The following is a 20,977-nucleotide window of genomic DNA, read 5'->3' as shown; positions in this document are numbered from 1 at the left end:
TTAAACAGATCATAATTACTCACTCATACACTGTTGCCCATCACCCAGTTGCCCCAGACCCAAACACAGGTTTGAAATCCCAGTAGGTTGTTCTTCAATCCCAACCATCATGTGATCCCAACATCTCTCCATTTATTTCGTTCCTCATGGGGTTGGTGTTTTATGGCCTTTACCTCTTACCCAATCACACTGCACATTATTCCCCGTCCTTGATGGATAATTTTACATCCAGATGGGCACAGCATCCCATTTTTGGCGACCCAGCCCTAAAACAAGCCCCTGGCGTCCTTGCAGGCTGGACCAAAACCCCCGGTTTAACGTGACTCAAATCCATCTCAAATCCCCACAGCTCGATCGAACACGTCACTGTACTCGACCCGGTTAAATTAAATTCCAAGCGTACTGTACCTGACTGACGCTTCCACAACAACAAAAAACTCGATATTCTCTGTCCACTAATTATGTACATGATTTTGGTTTTACCCACAATATAATGTCCCGATATTCTCCAGATTTAAGTCCTATATATCCTGTCGTTAAAGCAACACCCTGTAGACTGACTCCGCCTGTCGTTCTTCCAAGGTTAGTGAATTGCCTCTGACCTCTTACCCTTACATATCTCGAACAAAGGTCAAATAAACTTCAAAAGGTCAAACTTCGAATTGGTCAACCAGCGCTTTATTTTTCCGCAAATAATACAAGTCCGGCGTCATTCCCTGCAAGAACCACATCCAGACAGACAAATGACCCTTATTGAGGCTCTACATCGCAAAATGCTAGCTCCTACGAATCCAACAACCGTCACAATCCGTCCAAGGACCTTCCGTACGAGGCGTGCTTCACAATGCCCATCGCACATCCTTCCTCGTTCGCACAACGCTTCATCAACGCACCTCCTCGCGCCCACACCTTGGCACAAGCCACACCACATACCGACAGTTGAAACCTCGACCGTCCTCCTTCCTCGGATCAGCGTTCTGTTGAAAACGTGACATTTCTGGTCAAATTATTGAATTTCCAAATACTCTCCCTGCAGCGCCCGTGAGGCAGCTTGTCCCACATTATCTGCCTCCAGACCCATATGCGTTTTAATAACTTAACCTTATCAGCATCGTTCGCCAGCATACCCTTTGTCCGGCGCATCGATCATCCCAAATGCTTCGATGCATCTTCCAGCCGCCACTCCGCACTGTACCTTACTGTATGAACAAGACTTCCTGTTGGAACTTGACTCCGGAAATTAATTACTCTGTCTTGAAATCGTTTATTTTAGCCATCTTAAATAAATCCATCCATCTATCCATCTTATAAATCCATCTTAAATAACGTATTCGTCCTGTGACATTGCCTGGCATATATGTCGCAGCCGGCCACTATTCCGACATGGCTCATGACTCATGTCTAATTCTGACAAGAAGATGAAGGATGAAGGACATGACATGAAGAAGAAGATTCTGACAAGATACTGACATGTGAACGTCCGACATCCAGCAAAGTCGAAATGACCCACAATGCATTTGGGCACACACTTCCTCTGAGAGTGGGCGAGTTATCGCCGGCACTCTGAGCAACCTCATCGCACCCGACCCCAAAATGCACTATATGACACCAATTTCAAAGGTGAGCTGCCTCAGCGATACATCCCACACATACAATCCACAATATCTGCCATTGAATGAACTCTTCAATTCAAATAAAACACACATATTGATTCGAATTCTGCAACCATCTCCAAGAAACCGCTTCATATCAACAGTAGATCGACAAGGGCACTCCGGGTGCTTTCCTGACCCGATTTATATCAATTCGCTTCCCAAACAACTCCCAAACAGATGAAAATCCGGACTCAGTTCAGGACCTCGCCTGTTCTCTCGGATAGACGCTAAAATGGACATTCCCGGCCTGAATTTCCCGCAAGTCGAGCAGATCGCTTACAAAGTTTCACACCGAAACCCTCTGCTTTGCACTTGACACACAGACAAACACATTGGCCAGACACACACGTCAATTAACATCCCAATATACATTCATTCCTCATTCATATACGAGTGAGTCTCCCATTCTTCGCGCGAAACTCAGATCGACTCAAATCATGCCTTTATCCAGCCACTCCCAAACAATCTTTGCTCATTCATGTTACGTCTCTCATTCAAGGAAAAGGATTTTTGGGACTGGTTGGACGGGGGTTGGTTGAGGTGAAAAAAAGGGAAGGCAGGGCGGGGTGTTGGGGTGTTGCCTAGAGCCCTGGGACTGAGCTCAGGTCTTGGGGGGGTGGGGGGTTGTTGCCTAGAGCCCCGGGACTGAGCTCAGGTCTTGGGGGGGTGGGGGTTCTTGGTCTGGTATCTGGTCCAGCGGCATCACTCGCTGTTTTACTTGTTTAACTACCTCCTTAATTGTTTTGTCCTGAACTTTGCTTCCTGAACTTGCTTCCTTTGGCTCTGAAGCTTCAAATTCCTACAATGCAGCTCCTGCTTCAATTTTCAATATTTCAAAGCCTAACCTGTCCTTCTCACCCTGTGGCCACCTGGCCCATTTCCTGTGAGCTTATTTATTTTCTCTTGTCCACCAGATCCTGGCCTGCTTTATCTGGACCTCTTGTCTAGAACTTAGTCTAGAGCTTCCTGGCTTGACCTCGTAGTTGTCACTACCTTCTTGTCAAACCTACCTGGTACCTACGCATTTCACCCTTCCTGGCCATGTCCCTTTGGCCGTCTAAGTTTAGCCACAGCCCTTCGTTCCCTGGCATGCAATGGCATACCCCATCTTGTCTCTGGGCTGTTCCTTCCTGGAAAAATCTTGGCCACCCGGTTTCAACCTATATGGCTGTCCGACCTCATTTTCCCCTCCTGGTGCTAACTGTAACTTTAAGCTTACTGTTAAGTCCTTACTTGTATCCTTACTATTATTTATTTATCCTGGCTTTAACAAAGCTACGCCATTCTGAGGCCTAAATGAGCCTCTACTTACAATTTCTGTTCGAGTGCAGACAGCGGGGAAGACAAGGAGACTGAACCCGCTCGAAGGAGGAAGGTACGAATTTGGAATAATAGCCCTCTAATATAAAACAACTCCCACCTTTAATCAAATCAACGTGCCGGCGCCGGCCTCAGGTCAGCCTTCCTCCTGTCCATCGGGCTCCGTTTCCCGTCCTCCGCGTCTGTTGACACCCCACTCCTGGTACCATCTGTGAAGAATCAGCTCTTCGTTTGCAAAAGAAGTCCACAATAGCCTGGAATGGCGCAGCTTTATTAAAGAACCAACTTATACGGATCCGGAGGAGACCGACGTCTACAGCAATCTACAGCAAGAACATGCCAAGTCAAGCCTTCCTGAAAACACATTGATTCCCAGTCCATTTATATAGGGACACGTTTTATCAGGAAATCTCCGAGGGAACAAACAACACTGGGAGAGGTTCCTCCCACCGTTATCATTCGGGGGAGTCAGCCCGTCCTTATCATTTGGACCAAATGTTTCTCTGGGCTCCGAGAAAACAGAAATGTAACTCACAATGAGGAGAGTGTATGCTTAGCCAAACAAACCCATATATTTTATGGGTTTGTGTACATGAGTAATCCAAAGCATGTTTATACAGAGTCATGCGTTGCTGAGATTAAAACAAAATATATATGGTTAACGATCATGTCATTCTACTAGCATTACGCTAAAACAAGCGCATGTGGGCGTGGTTTTACGACCAGCCTCGAAAAAAGCACACGTATACAATCTGTTCAGCATGACCTCATTTTAAGCCTTTCCTCATCCAAAACTAAAACGAAGCAAAAACCCTTTATTTACTTTATGAAATAGCATTTTTAGACATCATATAAATCATAACACATTAGCACCCAACGTCTATAACTGAACTTTAGGCAATAACAAATCTACTACTTGACATATATATATATATATATATATATATATATATATATATATATATATATATATATATATATATATATATATATACGTATATATATATATATATATATATATATTTTTTTTTATATATATATATATATATATATATATATATATATATATATATATATATATATATACGTATATATATATATATATACGTATATATATATATATATATACGTATATATTTATATATATATGTATATATATATATATATATATATATATATATATATATATATATATATATATATATATATATATATATATATATATATATATATATATATATATATATATATGCAGCAAATAATATTTGGTGTGAAGAAATATATTCATTCATACTTGCATGATTAATTACTTTCAAGCACGAATGATACATCTTTACAAGGATTTTGAAGGATGGTTAGAGAACGGGGACGTTTAATTTGAGGTCCATCCCTAAAGGGGTACAGAGGTGAATGTGCTAAGCCAGCCATTACCATCCGTTATCAGCCTAGGGGTGGTTTAACGGTTAAGGTGGCTGGCTTAAGATCTCAGGGTCTTGAGTTTGAGCCCCTGTCGTGCCATTGAAATAACATCAGGTGGGTTGACTTGATTGAACCCATTAAAATCCTTCAATACATTTATTGTTCATTGCTATCAATGGGGGTAATATCCAGGCCATGGATACCCCTCCATGTTCCTTTGACAGGTGATGCTGCTTGGCAGCTTCTCTTTGCTTTGCCTGTCTCATGCAGCCCCGACGGACTCGCTACAGTGACGCAGGAGGAGTGGGAAAGGTTCAAGGAGGTGAAGGAGAAGCTTAAGACATTGCTGGAAGATCAAGTCACACACTTTAGGTAAGTACACGTTGATCATCAGATTCCCAAGACGATTCATGATCTCCCTACTATTACTGTAAATGTTAATTTGCCACTTGAACTGGGGTTTTAATTATTATTTTATATAATTTGCCACTTGATTTTCCACGTTCTTCGTATTACCTTGAATGTATCAAACTTTAATTCATTTAGAGATATTATCTGTTGCCTTATGATCACCGAAGCAAAAGTTTAGACTGTAATGATGTGCTACAATCTTTATTACCCTGCGCCAGCGAAGCGCAAAGTGGGGTTAAGCATTCAGGAGTGTACGTGTGCCATGTGCCGTACGTGTCTGCATTTTAAAAAATTCATTTTTCTCAGCAACTGTTGGTCAGATTGACATTAAATTTTCACCACAGGAGGGCCTCCTCCTGTAGAATATTTTAATGATAATCATGACGTCATAGGTCATGTGTTCCAGGCGCCATCTTGGAAAAACCGAAAAATGTTGCACCTCCATATCTCCAAAACCACTGCATGGAAAAAATTGAAACATGGCTCATTGTAAAGAACTCCATATGGGGAATAGGTGTTGTTAACGATGACGTCATTGGTGCCATAGTTATGACGTCATAATTCGACAGGGACAACGCTTAGTCTGATCAGTTTGAAATGTATTGAGCATGATATATGCAACAATTATATTAGAGAATATAAATTTATCATGTAATCGCTCACGTGGTCTGACAGCCATATTGGATGAAAGAAAAGAAAAAATGTTTAAAAACAGAAGAGTTGGCTCGCAACAACTTGACTGCGCAGGGTAAGTATTCTATGAATACCATCTAGTTTCTGTAAGATGTCGTGTGCCCTCTTTGTTATTTTCCAATTACATCGTGAACAAAAATCTTCCGAATGGGAACTTCGCAAAATACGTATTGAAAAATGAAATAAAATTTCGGCGTGTCAGGATATTGTGAGTATCTCGTCCATACAGCGCTCTGAGCGCCCCTCGGTCATTGTATGAATTGCATTTTCACAAAAACATGGGAAAGTGATCCACATGAACTCTAAGCAATATTTCAAACTCAACTGACCCGTCGCTGATGGAATAAAAACTTCAGGTTTGACAAGCTGGGGTTTCGCTGACTTTGTGAAAAGGGTAAATGCATCATCTTCAGAATGAATTGCACATAACCTGGGATTGTGACTTGTAGTGGTAAATCCAGGAAGGGCATCAAATGACCGTGGCTCACTTGCACTTTTCGTGTCCAATTATTCGACTGCTCGTCGTGGCTCTTTTGCCTATTGAAAAAGGTCACGACCATCAGATGACGTAGAATTACAGCCCAAGCTGAGCATCTTTTATCGTTGTTACGTCTTCTCCAATTATGCTTCCTTTCCATGTTCAGGAGAACATTTGATGCTTAGGGGTACTCAGAGAGTGGAGGGCAAGAGTTGTACTTTGACGTCAACAGGCGAACATTGTTGCAATCTGATTCCGCAAGGTGAGGCGGTATGAGCGTAGGTAGTATGAGGTGAGGTGGCATGAGGTGAGGAGGCATGAGGTGAGACAGTATGATGTGAGGTGGCATGAAACGAGGCAATATGATGGTAAGAGGTCCGAGAGGAATTATGAGGCGAAGGGATATGAGGCAATGCAGTATGAGACGAGGCTGCATAAGGCGCAGTGTAAAGAGGCGAGAAGGCATAAAGCGAGGCGTTATGAGGTGAGGGGTATGAGAGGATGCATGAGGCGAGGCGGTATAATGTGAGGCGGTATGAGGCGAGGGAATATGAGGTGTGGAGGTATCAGGCGAGGGGTATGAGGAGAGGGGAATGAGGCGAGGGGAATGAGGCGAGGGGGCATGAGGGGAGGGGAATGAGGCGAGGGGCATGCGGGGAGGGGAATGAGGCGAGGGGGGATGAGGAGAGGGGGAATGATGCGATGGGGGCATTAGGCGAGGCATTATGAGGTGCGAAATTATGAGGCGAGGAGGTATGAGAGGCTTCATGAGGTGAGATGGTATGAGGCCAGGGGATATGAGGCGAGGGGTTAAGAGGTGAGGCGTTATGAGGCGAAGCAATATGAGAGGCTTCATGAGGCGAGGCAGTATGAGGTGAGGTGGTATGAGAGGATGCATGAGGTGAGGCGGCATGAGGCGAGGTGTTATGAGGCGAGGCGTTATGAGGGGAGGCGGTATGAGAGGCTGTATGAGGTGAGGTGGTATGAGAGGCTGTATGAGGCGAGGCAGTATGAGGTGAGGTGGTATGAGACAAGGAGTTATGAGAAGAAACAAAATTAATGAAATAAGGGCTTTATTGATGACCGAAAAACAAACATTTGGAATGAACCACGATGCAGTAGAAATATGCATACTCTAGATTGGTACTATTGTGGAAAAAATACTTCTTAATCAACTTAAAGGACAATTTTCTTTGCTTTATGTTGATATATCTGCCAAGTTTGGGTTATCGATTATTCATGAATACCGCATGTCTCTTCATCTAAGACCATCACCATGAAATTTTAAAGATCCTGTGGAGTCTCAAATAAGAACTGTTTTTGAGATGAAGTAAGAAAAAAATAAATTACGTTTCTTCTTCTTCTTCTTATTATTATTACTATTGTTGCTATCATTATTATTTATTACTGTCCAGGAATCAATCTCCAAAAGTATTTGTCAAAGCAGGAATCCACTGAATTTTATTTTAAGAAGTCTTGTGAGCAGAAGTTATTGCTCACATCATTTTGAAAATGAGGCGGTTGTCATTTGTCTCATGTTTCTTGATTCTTTTGCCTCTTATTGAAAACCTTGTCGCGTTCTGTAGGTACTGTTTCCCGTTTGGCCGACCGGAAGGGGGTTTGAAGGCCACTCTGTCTCTGATGGAGCGGGTATGTGTCACCATGGTAACACTGCATTTGGTGAAACTGAAAATCAGAAGCCCCTTCCCACGTCATCTGCTTTTTACAGCCCGATCATTGTTCATATCCTGCAGCCGATAGCTCTTTAACTGTCCTTCTCATCATTTCTTCACGATCACATCCCCCAGCCTTGGAATATTTTTGCACAATGTCGTCATCATTGCATAATTTGCTGTGGACAGGGATTTTTTTTTTAAAGAAGTGCTTCCTTTTTAAATATTGTTGGCAATTGTCTTTGAGAGTCATTGTACACCTACGTTGTGAGCAGGTGCTCATGAAAGACATCTCAACAGCCGTGCCTCACGAGGAGATGCAGGTCCTCCTCCGGAAGTGCATGGAAACGGCAGCCACTGTAAACTACAAGCGAGTGTATGAGCAATCCATGCAGGATGGTAAGTTGGACAACAAATGATGACGAGGGGAAAAAGGGACAGTTGGAGCACAGAATATTGGAGAGATTGATCAAGCAAGAGGGGGGGGGGGGGGGTATACAAAGTCGAGGCTCATGGAGGAGCTGGAACACGGAATGGACCAGGACATAGCAAAATGAAAGGAACAGTAAAAAGTGAGGGGGAGGTTTTGGGGGACACACCCTCAGCAGGGCAGAAGGACAAAATAGAGGGAGACTTGGAGGATGAAAGGGCATGGGGAAGAAATAGAAAAGAGACGGGGGAGAGCAGGACATGGGCAGGAGGGGGTGTGGGGTTGGGGGAGAATTTGGACCCTGCAGCCAATACCTCTTTCATCGATGTTTGTCCGTTCTTGTTTGCACAAACATATTTGCATGTCCTTGTTTATATGTCCATGGGCATGACTGTATATTTGTGTCTGTTTGTGCAGTTTTGTTGGTGTGTGTGTATTTTTACCTCCGCCACCAAAGGTGGATGGAGGTTATGTTTTCACCCCTATCTGTCTGTCTGTTTGTCTGTGAACAAAATATCTCAAAACGTTGTGGACAGATTCGGACGAAATTTGGCAGAGATGTAGCGTATGTGACAAGGACGAAATAATTAGCTTTTTGTGAATATCCGGATTCGGATCTGGCTAGTAGAATTTTTTAAGTGATTCTTCAACATTGAGAGATCGGGTGAAAAGCGATATATAACATGATATTTCAAAAACGTTATGGACAAGTTTGTTATGTGACAAGAACAAGCCAATTATATTTTGGGTGAGGTCCGAATCCTGATCCTGCCTGTCAGTGGGATACAAAACATAAAATGTTCAGCCTGGCGGAGGTATGCGCTCTACCGAGTAAGCTACCGTTCTAGTTATTAATTTAATGAGGGGTTGATTATTCAGTAGTTATATCCTAAAGATTGTCAGCATAAGTGTTTGTAATCCCCAAATAGTATTGACCAGAATCAGATGTGTAGTTAGATTCCCTGTCACTCTTTATCCTCCTGTCTGCCTCTTTTTCTCATCTCCCATCCATGTTTTATCCTAACTAGCAACGGTACCTGCCCTATGGGCGGGGCTTCCATTGGGAGGCCCAAATGAATAGGCTAAATATCAGAAATTGAAGGCTTTTTTTTATTTTAAACGATTTATATAAACATCCGTTAAATCTCGATCGGTGCAGCCGTTTTTTGCGGCACCCGGGAAAATAACGTCATGCGGGAGCAAGTATCAGCAGGATGTGGCAGTGTGGGAGTCCACGTTTCTGATCCTCCTTCATGCCGAAGTAGCCCACCACTTCTCCAAGCATTCCGCTCTTCAGATCCGCCATGAGAGATTTAAGCTTGATACTGAAGACGCGTGCAGTTAGTCCTCCCGATGTCGTATGTACTCCCGATACGTGTTTCCTTCATTGTAAAAACTACCAAATCAACAGTTAAAAGGATTTTGAGCTGATAGCTGTTACGGCCTTGGCAACATCGATGGAGACAGCGATCTGTTGGCGTATTCACCGCCCAAATAGCAATGTGGAATTCTCTCATGTGGAGATTAAACTAATCGTGTTCACAATCGCTATGTCGTATGTACTCCCGATATGTGTTTCCTTCAGCTGAAATGGGTTAGAATTCTCTCAAGCAGGGATTCAACCCGTGTCCTTATAAAAGGTCTTTGTCCGAGGTCACCGAGTTCGATCGGTGCAGCCGTTTGTGCGCGCACCCGGGAAAGCAACATCGTCACAATGAGAACAATGAACGTTATGCGAACGTGAATGTTATGCGTGAGTCCAAACTTGAGAATGCTGGAGACTAAAGCTGAAATTGGGAAAACTAAATAGCCTATTTTACTCCTGGAGATCCCAGGATTATCCACCCAAAATATCTTTGCGATCGGTTAGCAGTTTTTACGGTACCTTCGAACAGACAGACAGACACAGACAGACAGACGGACGGACATTTGGTGAATTATAGTAAGATTTATCCCGTTCTCCTTTCCACACACCTCAACATGGGTAGCACACGTGTGCTATGTCAATCTATAACATGGGTTTTACAAACATGGCATAGCTGCATGTGCCACATCACACTCGACAGTGCATGAGCAAGACTCACCCTGCAGAGGGGTGCAAATATCAAGCAGGACGAAACATCTTGTGCTCAGTCTCACAGAGGACTCTCAGCCCGGGAATCTCAGAGAGCGGATGCCCATCCATTGACGCACAACTCAGAGCGTCATTCACAGCGTGAGACCCCTCAGCGAGTGAGCGCAAAGGGAGCCATGCAGTAATTGGAAGCCAGAGGTGAGGCGGACCAGGAGAGGGGTCTGTGGCCATGCCTGCATCACACCTTAGTGCTCCAGGAAAGGCCACACGCACCACACCAACACACACTGTCATTCTCCCATTATTCTTGTGTTCATGATTGAGTCTACCCATGTTAAGGTAGCGTTAAAGTAACCGTGGAGATTATTACCTCAAGTTAAGCATGCTGTTTTGTTGTCTCAGTTTCTTGTAATTGTCATTTTCGCCACTGAGTTCCTATCTTCATTATTATCTCACCTGGAACGAAGTTCAGGGGAGCTTATGCGATGGTGCGTTGTCCGTCCGTCAGTCCGTAAACACCTGAAACTTCTTCTCCGAAACCGCTGAAGGGATTGTGACCAAATTTGGCACAAATGATATTTGTTGTGTTTTGACTAAAGTTTGTTAACGGCATTAAAAAAATCGGGATCTAAGGGGGTTTACCGGGGTCAAAGTAGATCCAGGTTTGACCCCCCCAAAATAGGAATTTGCTTTTTCCTCTGAAACTACACACACTATTTCAATGAAACTTGACCACAACCTTCACCACCCATGATGTACCGAAGTTTATGCACGGCACTAAGAAAATCAAAGGCTGTGGGTGTCTACGGGGGTCAAAGTGTGTCCAGGTTTGACCCCCAAAAATAGGTATTTGCTTTCTTCTCTGAAACTACACACACGATTTCGATGAAACTTGACACAACCTTCACCACCCGTGCTGTACCAAAGTTTGTTCATGGCATAAAAAAATCTACCCCTTTGGAGGTCTACGTGGGGGTTGCCCCCCGAAATAGGTATTTGCTTTCTTCTCAGAAACTACACACGCAATTTCGATGAAACTTCACCACAACCTTAATCAGACACCCATGATGTACCAATGTTTGTTCAAGTAGGTCTTTTTTTCTTTGTTTGCTTAAAGTCTTATGATTACGTTAGTATGATCCTACATGCTGCCCTGTCTTCTAGAAACCATTGAAATTGGTTTAAAATACCCTTAGTCGGTGCAGTATACTGTTTATTCTATCAGTTGAGCGCCAGGGGTATTAATTGTTTCTATGTTTTATTACTTTTAATGTTTCTATGTTTATTTCTATGTTTCTATGTTTCTTTCTATGTTTCTATGTTTTCTATGTTTTATTATTTGTTTTATGTTTTATGTTTATTGGGGATTCTATGTTTTATTAATCCTGTGTTGCTTTTACAATGCATGCTGTGTATTTTGAGCTACAATTTCATCATCCGGTGCATATATGTTCCCCACTTAAACAGCCGCGTGGTGAGATTGGTAACAAAACAACCACGCTGTGGTGGATTATCCATACATTTTCAGTTTTGTCTCCGCTTTGCTTCTTGGGAGGAATTCTCTGACGGTCTCACGTTGCCCGTTATTGAGACCGACTCCGCAATATTTACATATATATTGTTGTGGTCACCGGATTTGTACCAGTATTCCAATCCCAATCCAGACAACACAATATTATGGTCGACTGGGGGTGGACTCGAGGTCAAATCCTCCACCTTTGCGATCACCAATTTGTGACGGATTGTCGCAAGAGACCACACTCCATCCACCAGGAAAGCCAAATTGATGTTTACTTAGGTTGCCGGTGTACAGCTAGCTCCAATGAGAATCAGACGCTCTGTACGGATCGCCCTTCGAAACAGGATGGAAGCCCGAATGGTGACTTGAGTGATGCGGTAGTAGTTTTATATGGCCTCCTGTGAGGTAATAACACCAGTTTCCCACGATCTTGCTTTTTAACCATGCTGAGATTATTAGCGAAATGATAAACTGTGAACCAGCTGACACAAGTTAATTGAAGCACAGGTAATAACATTTAATAAACAGGGGAGGGGAGATTGGAGGAGAGAAAAACACGTATCAACAGCAATAACAAGATTAATATACAGCACCATACGACAACAATCAAATACAAATTATACATTTATGATTCCCCAGTGCCCATGATAATCTGTTCGACTTAACCATTTATCTTAACCATCCACTTGACAAACATGACACACTGTGGAAAAACACAACAAAGACCACCGGTAAACCCAGAGGTTAGAGGTTGGCAGAGTGTCTCGAGGCAGTTTGGTTCCAGTCCTGGCAGTAGGTGACTGCTCATTTTGCGTGTCAACCGAGGTAGGAACAAGACACGTAGTTTGTTCGGTGAGGTGCGACTCAGTAGCCTTCTCTGTCGGCTCGGTGCCTCCAACAGCACCGAGGCGAATGCAAAACTCCCTTAGGACTGCACGGAGCAATTCGATCCACGACTACGGGAGTTCTCCAGCTGTTTTCATCTGGTCACTCATAAGCGCTTTTTATCTCGGTATTTTAGCACGTCTACTAATCTTGATAACGGCTGCCGATCTTGATAACCATCCTGTGGCGTCACTAGGGTTGGTGTCACCCAGTGCGGTAACTCATGGTGTCACCCCCCCTGCCCGCCCCCCCATGGACCTCCTCCCGTACCAGACCATACAGAATCCTTAGTAATGTTTTTGTAGTAATGTTACTCGTAAATCGTAATTCCCATATATCACTGAATGTAATGGTAATAGTAATGACATAAACAACTAGCAAAATTAAAATTACACCTTTAAATTACAATATGATACGCACAGCCTAAATGTATTTACATTTACATCGTTTCATGTGGTTAAAGTGAAAATTCGGTAAGAAAACAATAGAATTCGAAGTAAAAACGTTTAAGAACTACATCAAAATTATGTTGATTTTAACGTTAAACTTTATTGTTACATGAGATACATTAATGGATTCGGTTTGCATCATGAATAACGGCTCAAATAATGTAGAACTTGTAGACAAATGCATATGGAAATATACGCATAAATGAAATAATACCATAAAAATAAACAGGAACAAATACACAAACATTTCAGCACTTGGTGAACATCTCGACTAATTTAGAACTTCCCTTTCCTGGCCTTCAAAGCTGCGAACTTGTGAATCACTTCATCGAAATCAATGCCTTTCGCCAACTCACTTTCAATTGATAATATCGCAAGATCAGAAAGCCTCGACTGTCCCGTGGTAAATCGCAAATAGTTCTTTATAAGTTTCAGCTTTGAAAAGCTCCTCTCACATGAAGCCACAGACACACAGATCGTCAGAAATAATTTTCGGCTCAGTGAAAGGGTTGGGAGAGATTCTACGAAGTCCCATTCAGCTATGAATGTCAAAATGTCTAATGTTGCCCAATCTTTGGCTTCTTCCAGATCAATCTCTGCTGCTTTCAGGTTCCTTCTCAGCCTTGGTATTTCTATTAGAAGCTCACTCTCGGATACCTCATCATAGAAAGTGGTCAATTTTGGAATGGACACCTTTAACTCTTCTTCAGTGGCAGATATGAAACTCTTCACTTGAACAGCCTCAAACATGGCTGCTAATTCCTTGATGGCTCTTGATCTGATCTGGAGTTCAGAACGAAAGCGATCAATGCACTCAAGCATCGCCCTCTTCTTTTCTTCTTGCAGAGTGCGTCCAGCATCTCTTGCCTGCTCCCCTGCCATCCTCTTCTTGAACCTGGCTCTTCTCTCTACTGCAATTCCATATTCGCCTGATATTAAAAGCGCCTGTTCAATTGCATGCTCCACTAGGTAACTGCGCTCCTCGTGCAGAAAAAGTCTTAGCGCCACTAGCTTTGCCACCACCTTGTCGAGAGTTAAGCCCTTCGTCTGCAGGTACTGCTGTGTAAGATTAACTTCCTGAAGTACATCACACCAGAAGTACAGGTAGCACAGAAAGTGAAATCACAGACAGCGGGGAAAAGACCTTGTGCTGCTCTTCTTGTGTCCAAATTTTCATGTGGATCACAAAGAGCTTCAATCGCAGCCACAGACTTATCAAACTTTTCTTTAACTGGCTTAACTGCATCATGATGAGCACTCCAGCGTGTTGTTGATCGCCTTTTCAATGACACTCCAGTATGGTCAATTAACACATCCCATCGATTGGTGGAAGCAGCAAAGAAAGAAAACATTGTCTCAAGAGTTCCAAAAAATGTCACACACGATGCATTTTCAGCAAAAGAGTGCTGACCGCACAAGGTAAGCGAATGGTCCACACATCCATTAAAAATAGCTTTCTTGTTCTTTCCCTTGAGAAGGGCTTGTACACCTCCATGGATTCCAGCCATAGTGGCAGCATTATCGTAACCTTGAGCGCGGCACATCATTATGTCCAGTCCATCACTTTCCAGTTTTTTAAGAATGTCAGAACTGAGGTCAGCAGCTTTTTCCCCTTTAAAGGAAAAAATCCTAGAAATACTTCTTTCACTTCAACTTTCCTATTGTTGATTTTTACATATCTGATCAGTGATCACTTCGGACATCTGGTCAGTATGTGATATGTCAGGTGTGCTGTCGAACATGATCCCAAAGTCCTTCGCAGACTTTATGTCCATGACAAGCCTCTCCTTCACATGATTTTCCAGGGCACTTATAAACTTATTCTGAGTTTTTGGTGCAAGATAAGAGACTGATACTTTAAGTTTACATGTGCTGCGCTTTAATCTCATTAGGTGCTCTCTCAGCACTGGATCATATTTTGAAAGCATCTTACTACTTCATTCTCCAAAAAGTTATTGATATACGTTCACAAATACTAATTACCACAACATTGTAGCTGAAACACCAGAAAATTTGACAAAAGCAGCGACTATAAAAACACCAGCGGCAACGACAACCGCACGTGCTTGTAGCGCGTGCAGACGAAACCACGTGATTCGAAGCGTCATTGTAATTGGGTAATAATGACCGCTCTGACCGGAGCGCATTAGAAGGTTCAAAAAGGAAATTAGCATAGAGTTTTAGCCTTGTCGGTATGTTGATACATGTAAGCTGGGCTTACGGAAAATGCTTTTGTTGTTATAACAAACTACAGGGATTTTTAAATAAAAATTAATCAATTTCTGCTGAAACACTGCAAAAATTTGGGGTCACCCCCTCTGATAGTGTCACCCGGTGCGGTCCGCACCCCCCGCACCCCCCTAGTGACGCCAGTGTAACCATCTCCCATCTTGATAACCATCTCCCATCTTGATAACCATCTCCCATCTTGATTACCATCTCCCATCTTGATTACCATCTCCCATCTTGATAACCATCTCCTCTCTTGATAACCATCTCCTCTCTTGATGAGCATCTCCTATCTTGATAACCATCTCCTATCTTGATAACCATCTCCTATCTTGATAACCATCTCCTATCTTGATAACCATCTCCTATCTTGATAACCATCTCCTATCTTGATAACCATCTCCTATCTTGATAACCATCTCCTATCTTGATAACCATCTCCTATCTTGATAACCATCTCCTATCTTGATCACCATCTCCTCTCTTGATGAGCATCTCCTATCTTGATAACCATCTCCTATCTTGATAACCATCTCCTATCTTGATAACCATCTCCTATCTTGATAACCATCTCCTATCTTGATAACCATCTCCTATCTTGATAACCATCTCCTATCTTGATAACCATCTCCTATCTTGATAACCATCTCCTATCTTGATAACCATCTCCTATCTTGATAACCATCTCCTATCTTGATAACCATCTCCTATCTTGATAACCATCTCCTATCTTGATAACCATATCCTATCTTGATAACCATCTTCTATCTTGATAACCATCTCCTATCTTGATAACCATCTCCTATCTTGATAACCATCTCCTATCTTGATAACCATCTCCTATCTTGATAACCATCTCCTATCTTGATAACCGTCTCCTATCTTGATCACCATCTCCTATCTTGATAACCATCTCCTATCTTGATAACCATCTCCTATCTTGATAACCATCTCCCATCTTGATAACCATCTCCCATCTTGATAACCATCTCCTATCTTGATAACCATCTCCCATCTTGATAACCATCTCCCATCTTGATAACCATCTCCTATCTTGATAACCATCTCCTATCTTGATAACCATCTCCTATCTTGATAACCATCTCCTATCTTGATAACCATCTCCTATCTTGATAACCATCTCCTATCTTGATAACCATCTCCTATCTTGATAACCATCTCCTATCTTGATAACCATCTCCTATCTTGATAACCATCTCATATCTTGATAGCCATCTCCTATCTTGATAACCATCTCCTATCTTGATAACCATCTCCTATCTTGATAACCATCTCCTATCTTGATAACCATCTCCTATCTTGATAACCATCTCCTATCTTGATAACCATCTCCTATCTTGATAACCATCTCCTATCTTGATAACCATCTGCTATCTTGATAACCATCTCCTATCTGGATAACCATCTCCTATCTTGATAACCATCTCCTATCTTGATAACCATCTCCTATCTTGATAACCATCTCCTATCTTGATAACCATCTCCTATCTTGATAACCATCTCCTATCTTGATAACCATCTCCTATCTTGATAACCATCTCCTCTCTTGATAACCATCTCCTATCTTGATAACCATCTCCTATCTTGATAACCATCTCCTATCTTGATAACCATCTCCTATCTTGATAACCATCTCCTATCTTGATAACCATCTCCTATCTTGATAACCATCTCCTATCTTGATAACCATCTCCTATCTTGATAACCATCTCTTATCTTGATAACCATCTCTTATCTTGATAACCATCTCTTATCTTGATAACCATCTCCTATCTTGATAACCATCTCCTATCTTGATAACCATCTCCTATCTTGATAACCATCTCCTATCTTGATAACCATCTCCTATCTTGATAACCATCTCCTATCTTGATAACCATCTCTTATCTTGATAACCATCTCTTATCTTGATAACCATCTCCTATCTTGATAACCATCTCTTATCTTGATAACCATCTCTTATCTTGATAACCATCTCTTATCTTGATAACCATCTCCTATCCTGATAACCATCTCCTATCTTGATAACCATCTCCTATCTTGATAACCATCTCCTATCATCTTGATAACCATCTTGATAACCATCTCTTATCTTGATAACCATCTCCTATCTTGATAACCATCTCCTATCTTGATAACCATCTCCTATCTTGATAACCATCTCCTATCTTGATAACCATCTCCTATCTTGATAACCATCTCCTATCTTGATAACCATCTCCTATCTTGATAACCATCTCCTATCTTGATAACCATCTCCTATCTTGATAACCATCTCTTATCTTGATAACCATCTCCTATCTTGATAACCATCTCCTATCTTGATAACCATCTCTTATCTTGATAACCATCTCCTATCTTGATAACCATCTCCTATCTTGATCACCATCTCGTATCTTGATAACCATCTCCTATCTTGATAACCATCTCCTATCTTGATCACCATCTCCTATCTTGATAACCATCTCCTATCTTGATAACCATCTCCTATCTTGATCACCATCTCGTATCTTGATAACCATCTCCTATCTTGATAACCATCTCCTATCTTGATCACCATCTCCTATCTTGATAACCATCTCTTATCTTGATAACCATCTCCTATCTTGATAACCATCTCCTATCTTGATAACCATCTCTTATCTTGATAACCATCTCCTATCTTGATCACCATCTCGTATCTTGATAACCATCTCCTATCTTGATCACCATCTCCTATCTTGATAACCATCTCTTATCTTGATAACCATCTCCTATCTTGATCACCATCTCTTATCTTGATAACCATCTGCTATCTTGATAACCATCTCCTATCTTGATAACCATCTCTTATCTTGATAACCATCTCCTATCTTGATCACCATCTCGTATCTTGATAACCATCTCCTATCTTGATAACCATCTCCTATCTTGATAACCATCTCCTATCTTGATAACCATCTCCTATCTTGATAACCATCTCCTATCTTGATAACCATCTCCTATCTTGATAACCATCTCCTATCTTGATAACCATCTCCTATCTTGATAACCATCTCCTATCTTGATAACCATCTCCTATCTTGATAACCATCTCCTATCTTGATAACCATCTCCTATCTTGATAACCATCTCCTATCTTGATAACCATCTCCTATCTTGATAACCATCTCCTATCTTGATAACCATCTCCTATCTTGATAACCATCTCCTATCTTGATAACCATCTCCTATCTTGATAACCATCTCCTATCTTGATAACCATCTCTTATCTTGATAACCATCTCCTATCTTGATAACCATCTCCTATCTTGATAACCATCTCCTATCTTGATAACCATCTCCCATCTTGATAACCATCTCCTATCTTGATAACCATCTCCTATCTTGATAACCATCTCCTATCTTGATAACCATCTCCTATCTTGATAACCATCTCCTATCTTGATAACCATCTCCTATCTTGATAACCATCTCCTATCTTGATCACCATCTCGTATCTTGATAACCATCTCCTATCTTGATAACCATCTCCTATCTTGATAACCATCTCCTATCTTGATAACCATCTCCTATCTTGATAACCATCTCCTATCTTGATAACCATCTCCTATCTTGATAACCATCTCCTATCTTGATAACCATGGCGTGCTCAATGATCTTTTTTCACATGCCTTCGTGGCTTTTTCCAGGAGATGGTAATTGCCTGCACAGCCTCAAGACAGTGTATGAATTTGAAGGATTGAAGGAACATTTAACAGAGATATTAAACAGAGGATTTAAGGGTCAACTAAAGTATGTCGAGACATACTTCGACATGTAATCTTGCACACAAATACCATACTGCTATACCACGCATTTAATAATTAAATATCTATACTCCAATACCCCCTTTAATCCATATCACAACCCCGCAACAATATGTATGTATATAATTTTTTTTTTTGTGCAACTGTGTTTGAATATACATGTTTGCATGTCTGCCTTTGTGTGTCCTTGTTTTGCTGATTCTGTGTTGTTCATCCATGCTTGCATGTCTTCGTGTTCCTGTGTGTTGTGCCTCCGTGTTTGTTTGTCTGCATTTTGGCCTCCATGCTTCTATGTGTAAGCAGCAGAGGGACAGGGCACAGCAGTGACACCTTCACGACGGCTGGAGGAGGTGATGCATCTTGCCGAGCTGTGCATCGATGTACTGCAGCAAAATGAGGAGTATCACAGTGAGGTTCGTGAGTCGCATGCTCTACAGACTAACAATTCATCAGAAACTGCATTTCACATTCATGTTTTTTCACCCCTATTTATCACCCATGGTAAATGCTGTCGAATTGTTTGGAGCTTCCATTAAATTATTGAGAGTTTACATAATGTTTCACATTTTCATACATCTCAGGGACGTCATTATTTTGATTAGATTGGCCCATAGGTTAAAGAAAGATACATGTGCATCTCGTGCTCAACACTGGATTTCATGAAGGCTGTTAGCAGCATTTGGGGGTTTATAAAGGGTTTCAACAATCACATTCCAGTTCTCTTTGTGTGATGCCTGTAAAGCTGACTTATGGATCATGCGGGAGTAATGCATGAGATCGTATCCGTCCGTCCGTCCGTCCGTCCGTCCGTCCGTGTGTGTATGTGTGTGTGTGTGTGTGTGTGTGTGTGTGTGTGTGTGTGTGTGTGTGTGTGTGTGTGTGTGTGTGTGTGTGTGTGTGTGTGTCCGTGGGATTTTTTTACCATTGGAAGATAGGGCTCATTTTAAAAAAACATTATCTTCTATGTATTCTATATTTAACATTGTAATATGAAAATAGTTTTCATATTTGTTGTAATTGTAGTTTAAACTCGTGGTTATGTGTTAGAACGGTGTATTTTTTTTTAGCAGCGTCGTCTTCAATGTTCATTTTTTTCCTTTCGAATAAAGACATATTCTGTCATTTTAAAACCACTACAGTATGTATTAGGTTTCCCCGTTTCATAAAATGTATCGTTTGATACGTATAATGCTTTAAAACTGTTTTTTTTTTTTTTTAACTCAGAAGAGATATCAACATTTACCTCAGCGAATGTCAATTGCGGTGTCTGTATTTGATGAACTTATAAAGACTTAGGTGACTTATAAGTATGACCAGCATGTGCACGGGATTCTTCCCAGAAGAATGAGTGGTCGCATTAGCTTGCACAACTTAAAATGAGCGAGTTTTGTTTTCACGTTTGGGCCAGTTTTACATGTTGTATCCTTAAGGAATGAAACGAACTTTTTTCCTGGCTTACAATTGTATTTGAAGTCAGACATGCCTCAAAATACACTCACTTATATAGAATTGAATGCTGAATCCGAAAATGTAAGTGAAATTGCCTTGTTTTTTTTTTTTTAAACATTATCTTCTATATATTCTGTATATACAGACTTCGCATTTAATATGGAATATTTTTTGGGTGGGGGTGAACTTACTTTTCAAGATGACTTAGAACCAAAAGTTCATTGGAATTATGTTGAAATTATTCTAGATTTTGTTAATGTGACCTTTAAAAGAAACAAAAACCACATTTGACATTTCGAAGCAAATAAATTGATCCTTGAAAGTGATGTAAACTGATATCGAACTCAATTCACGGACAGTACTGTGTTAAACTTCTGTGCGTTTTCCAGAAGTATCTCTTTATTTTGCACATTAGCCAAAAAATTTTTTTAACAAAAACAAAAGTTAAATTACTACTGGGATTACGGACAGTAAAATTACAGTT

The 20,977-nt window shown here is 41.4% G+C and overlaps 1 protein-coding gene across 1 annotated transcript in view; it reads left to right on the top strand.

The window, feature by feature from the left end:
• CADPS (calcium dependent secretion activator) overlaps window positions 1-20,977 on the top strand; it is a 434,176-nt gene that overhangs the window by 254,401 nt on the left and 158,798 nt on the right. Inside the window, exons 15-18 of the mRNA XM_078776828.1 lie at window positions 4,665-4,766; window positions 7,563-7,626; window positions 7,925-8,048; window positions 19,348-19,457. Coding sequence (XP_078632954.1) covers window positions 4,665-4,766; window positions 7,563-7,626; window positions 7,925-8,048; window positions 19,348-19,457 — 400 coding nt within the window. The remainder of the gene's footprint in view (window positions 1-4,664; window positions 4,767-7,562; window positions 7,627-7,924; window positions 8,049-19,347; window positions 19,458-20,977) is intronic.

This window comes from Myxine glutinosa, chromosome 4 (genome assembly GCF_964187855.1).
Source record: "Myxine glutinosa chromosome 4, kmMyxGlut1.1, whole genome shotgun sequence".
Classification (NCBI taxonomy): domain Eukaryota; kingdom Metazoa; phylum Chordata; class Myxini; order Myxiniformes; family Myxinidae; genus Myxine; species Myxine glutinosa.
Note: the sequence above shows the minus strand (reverse complement) of the source record. Positions and strands in the feature narration are given on the sequence as shown.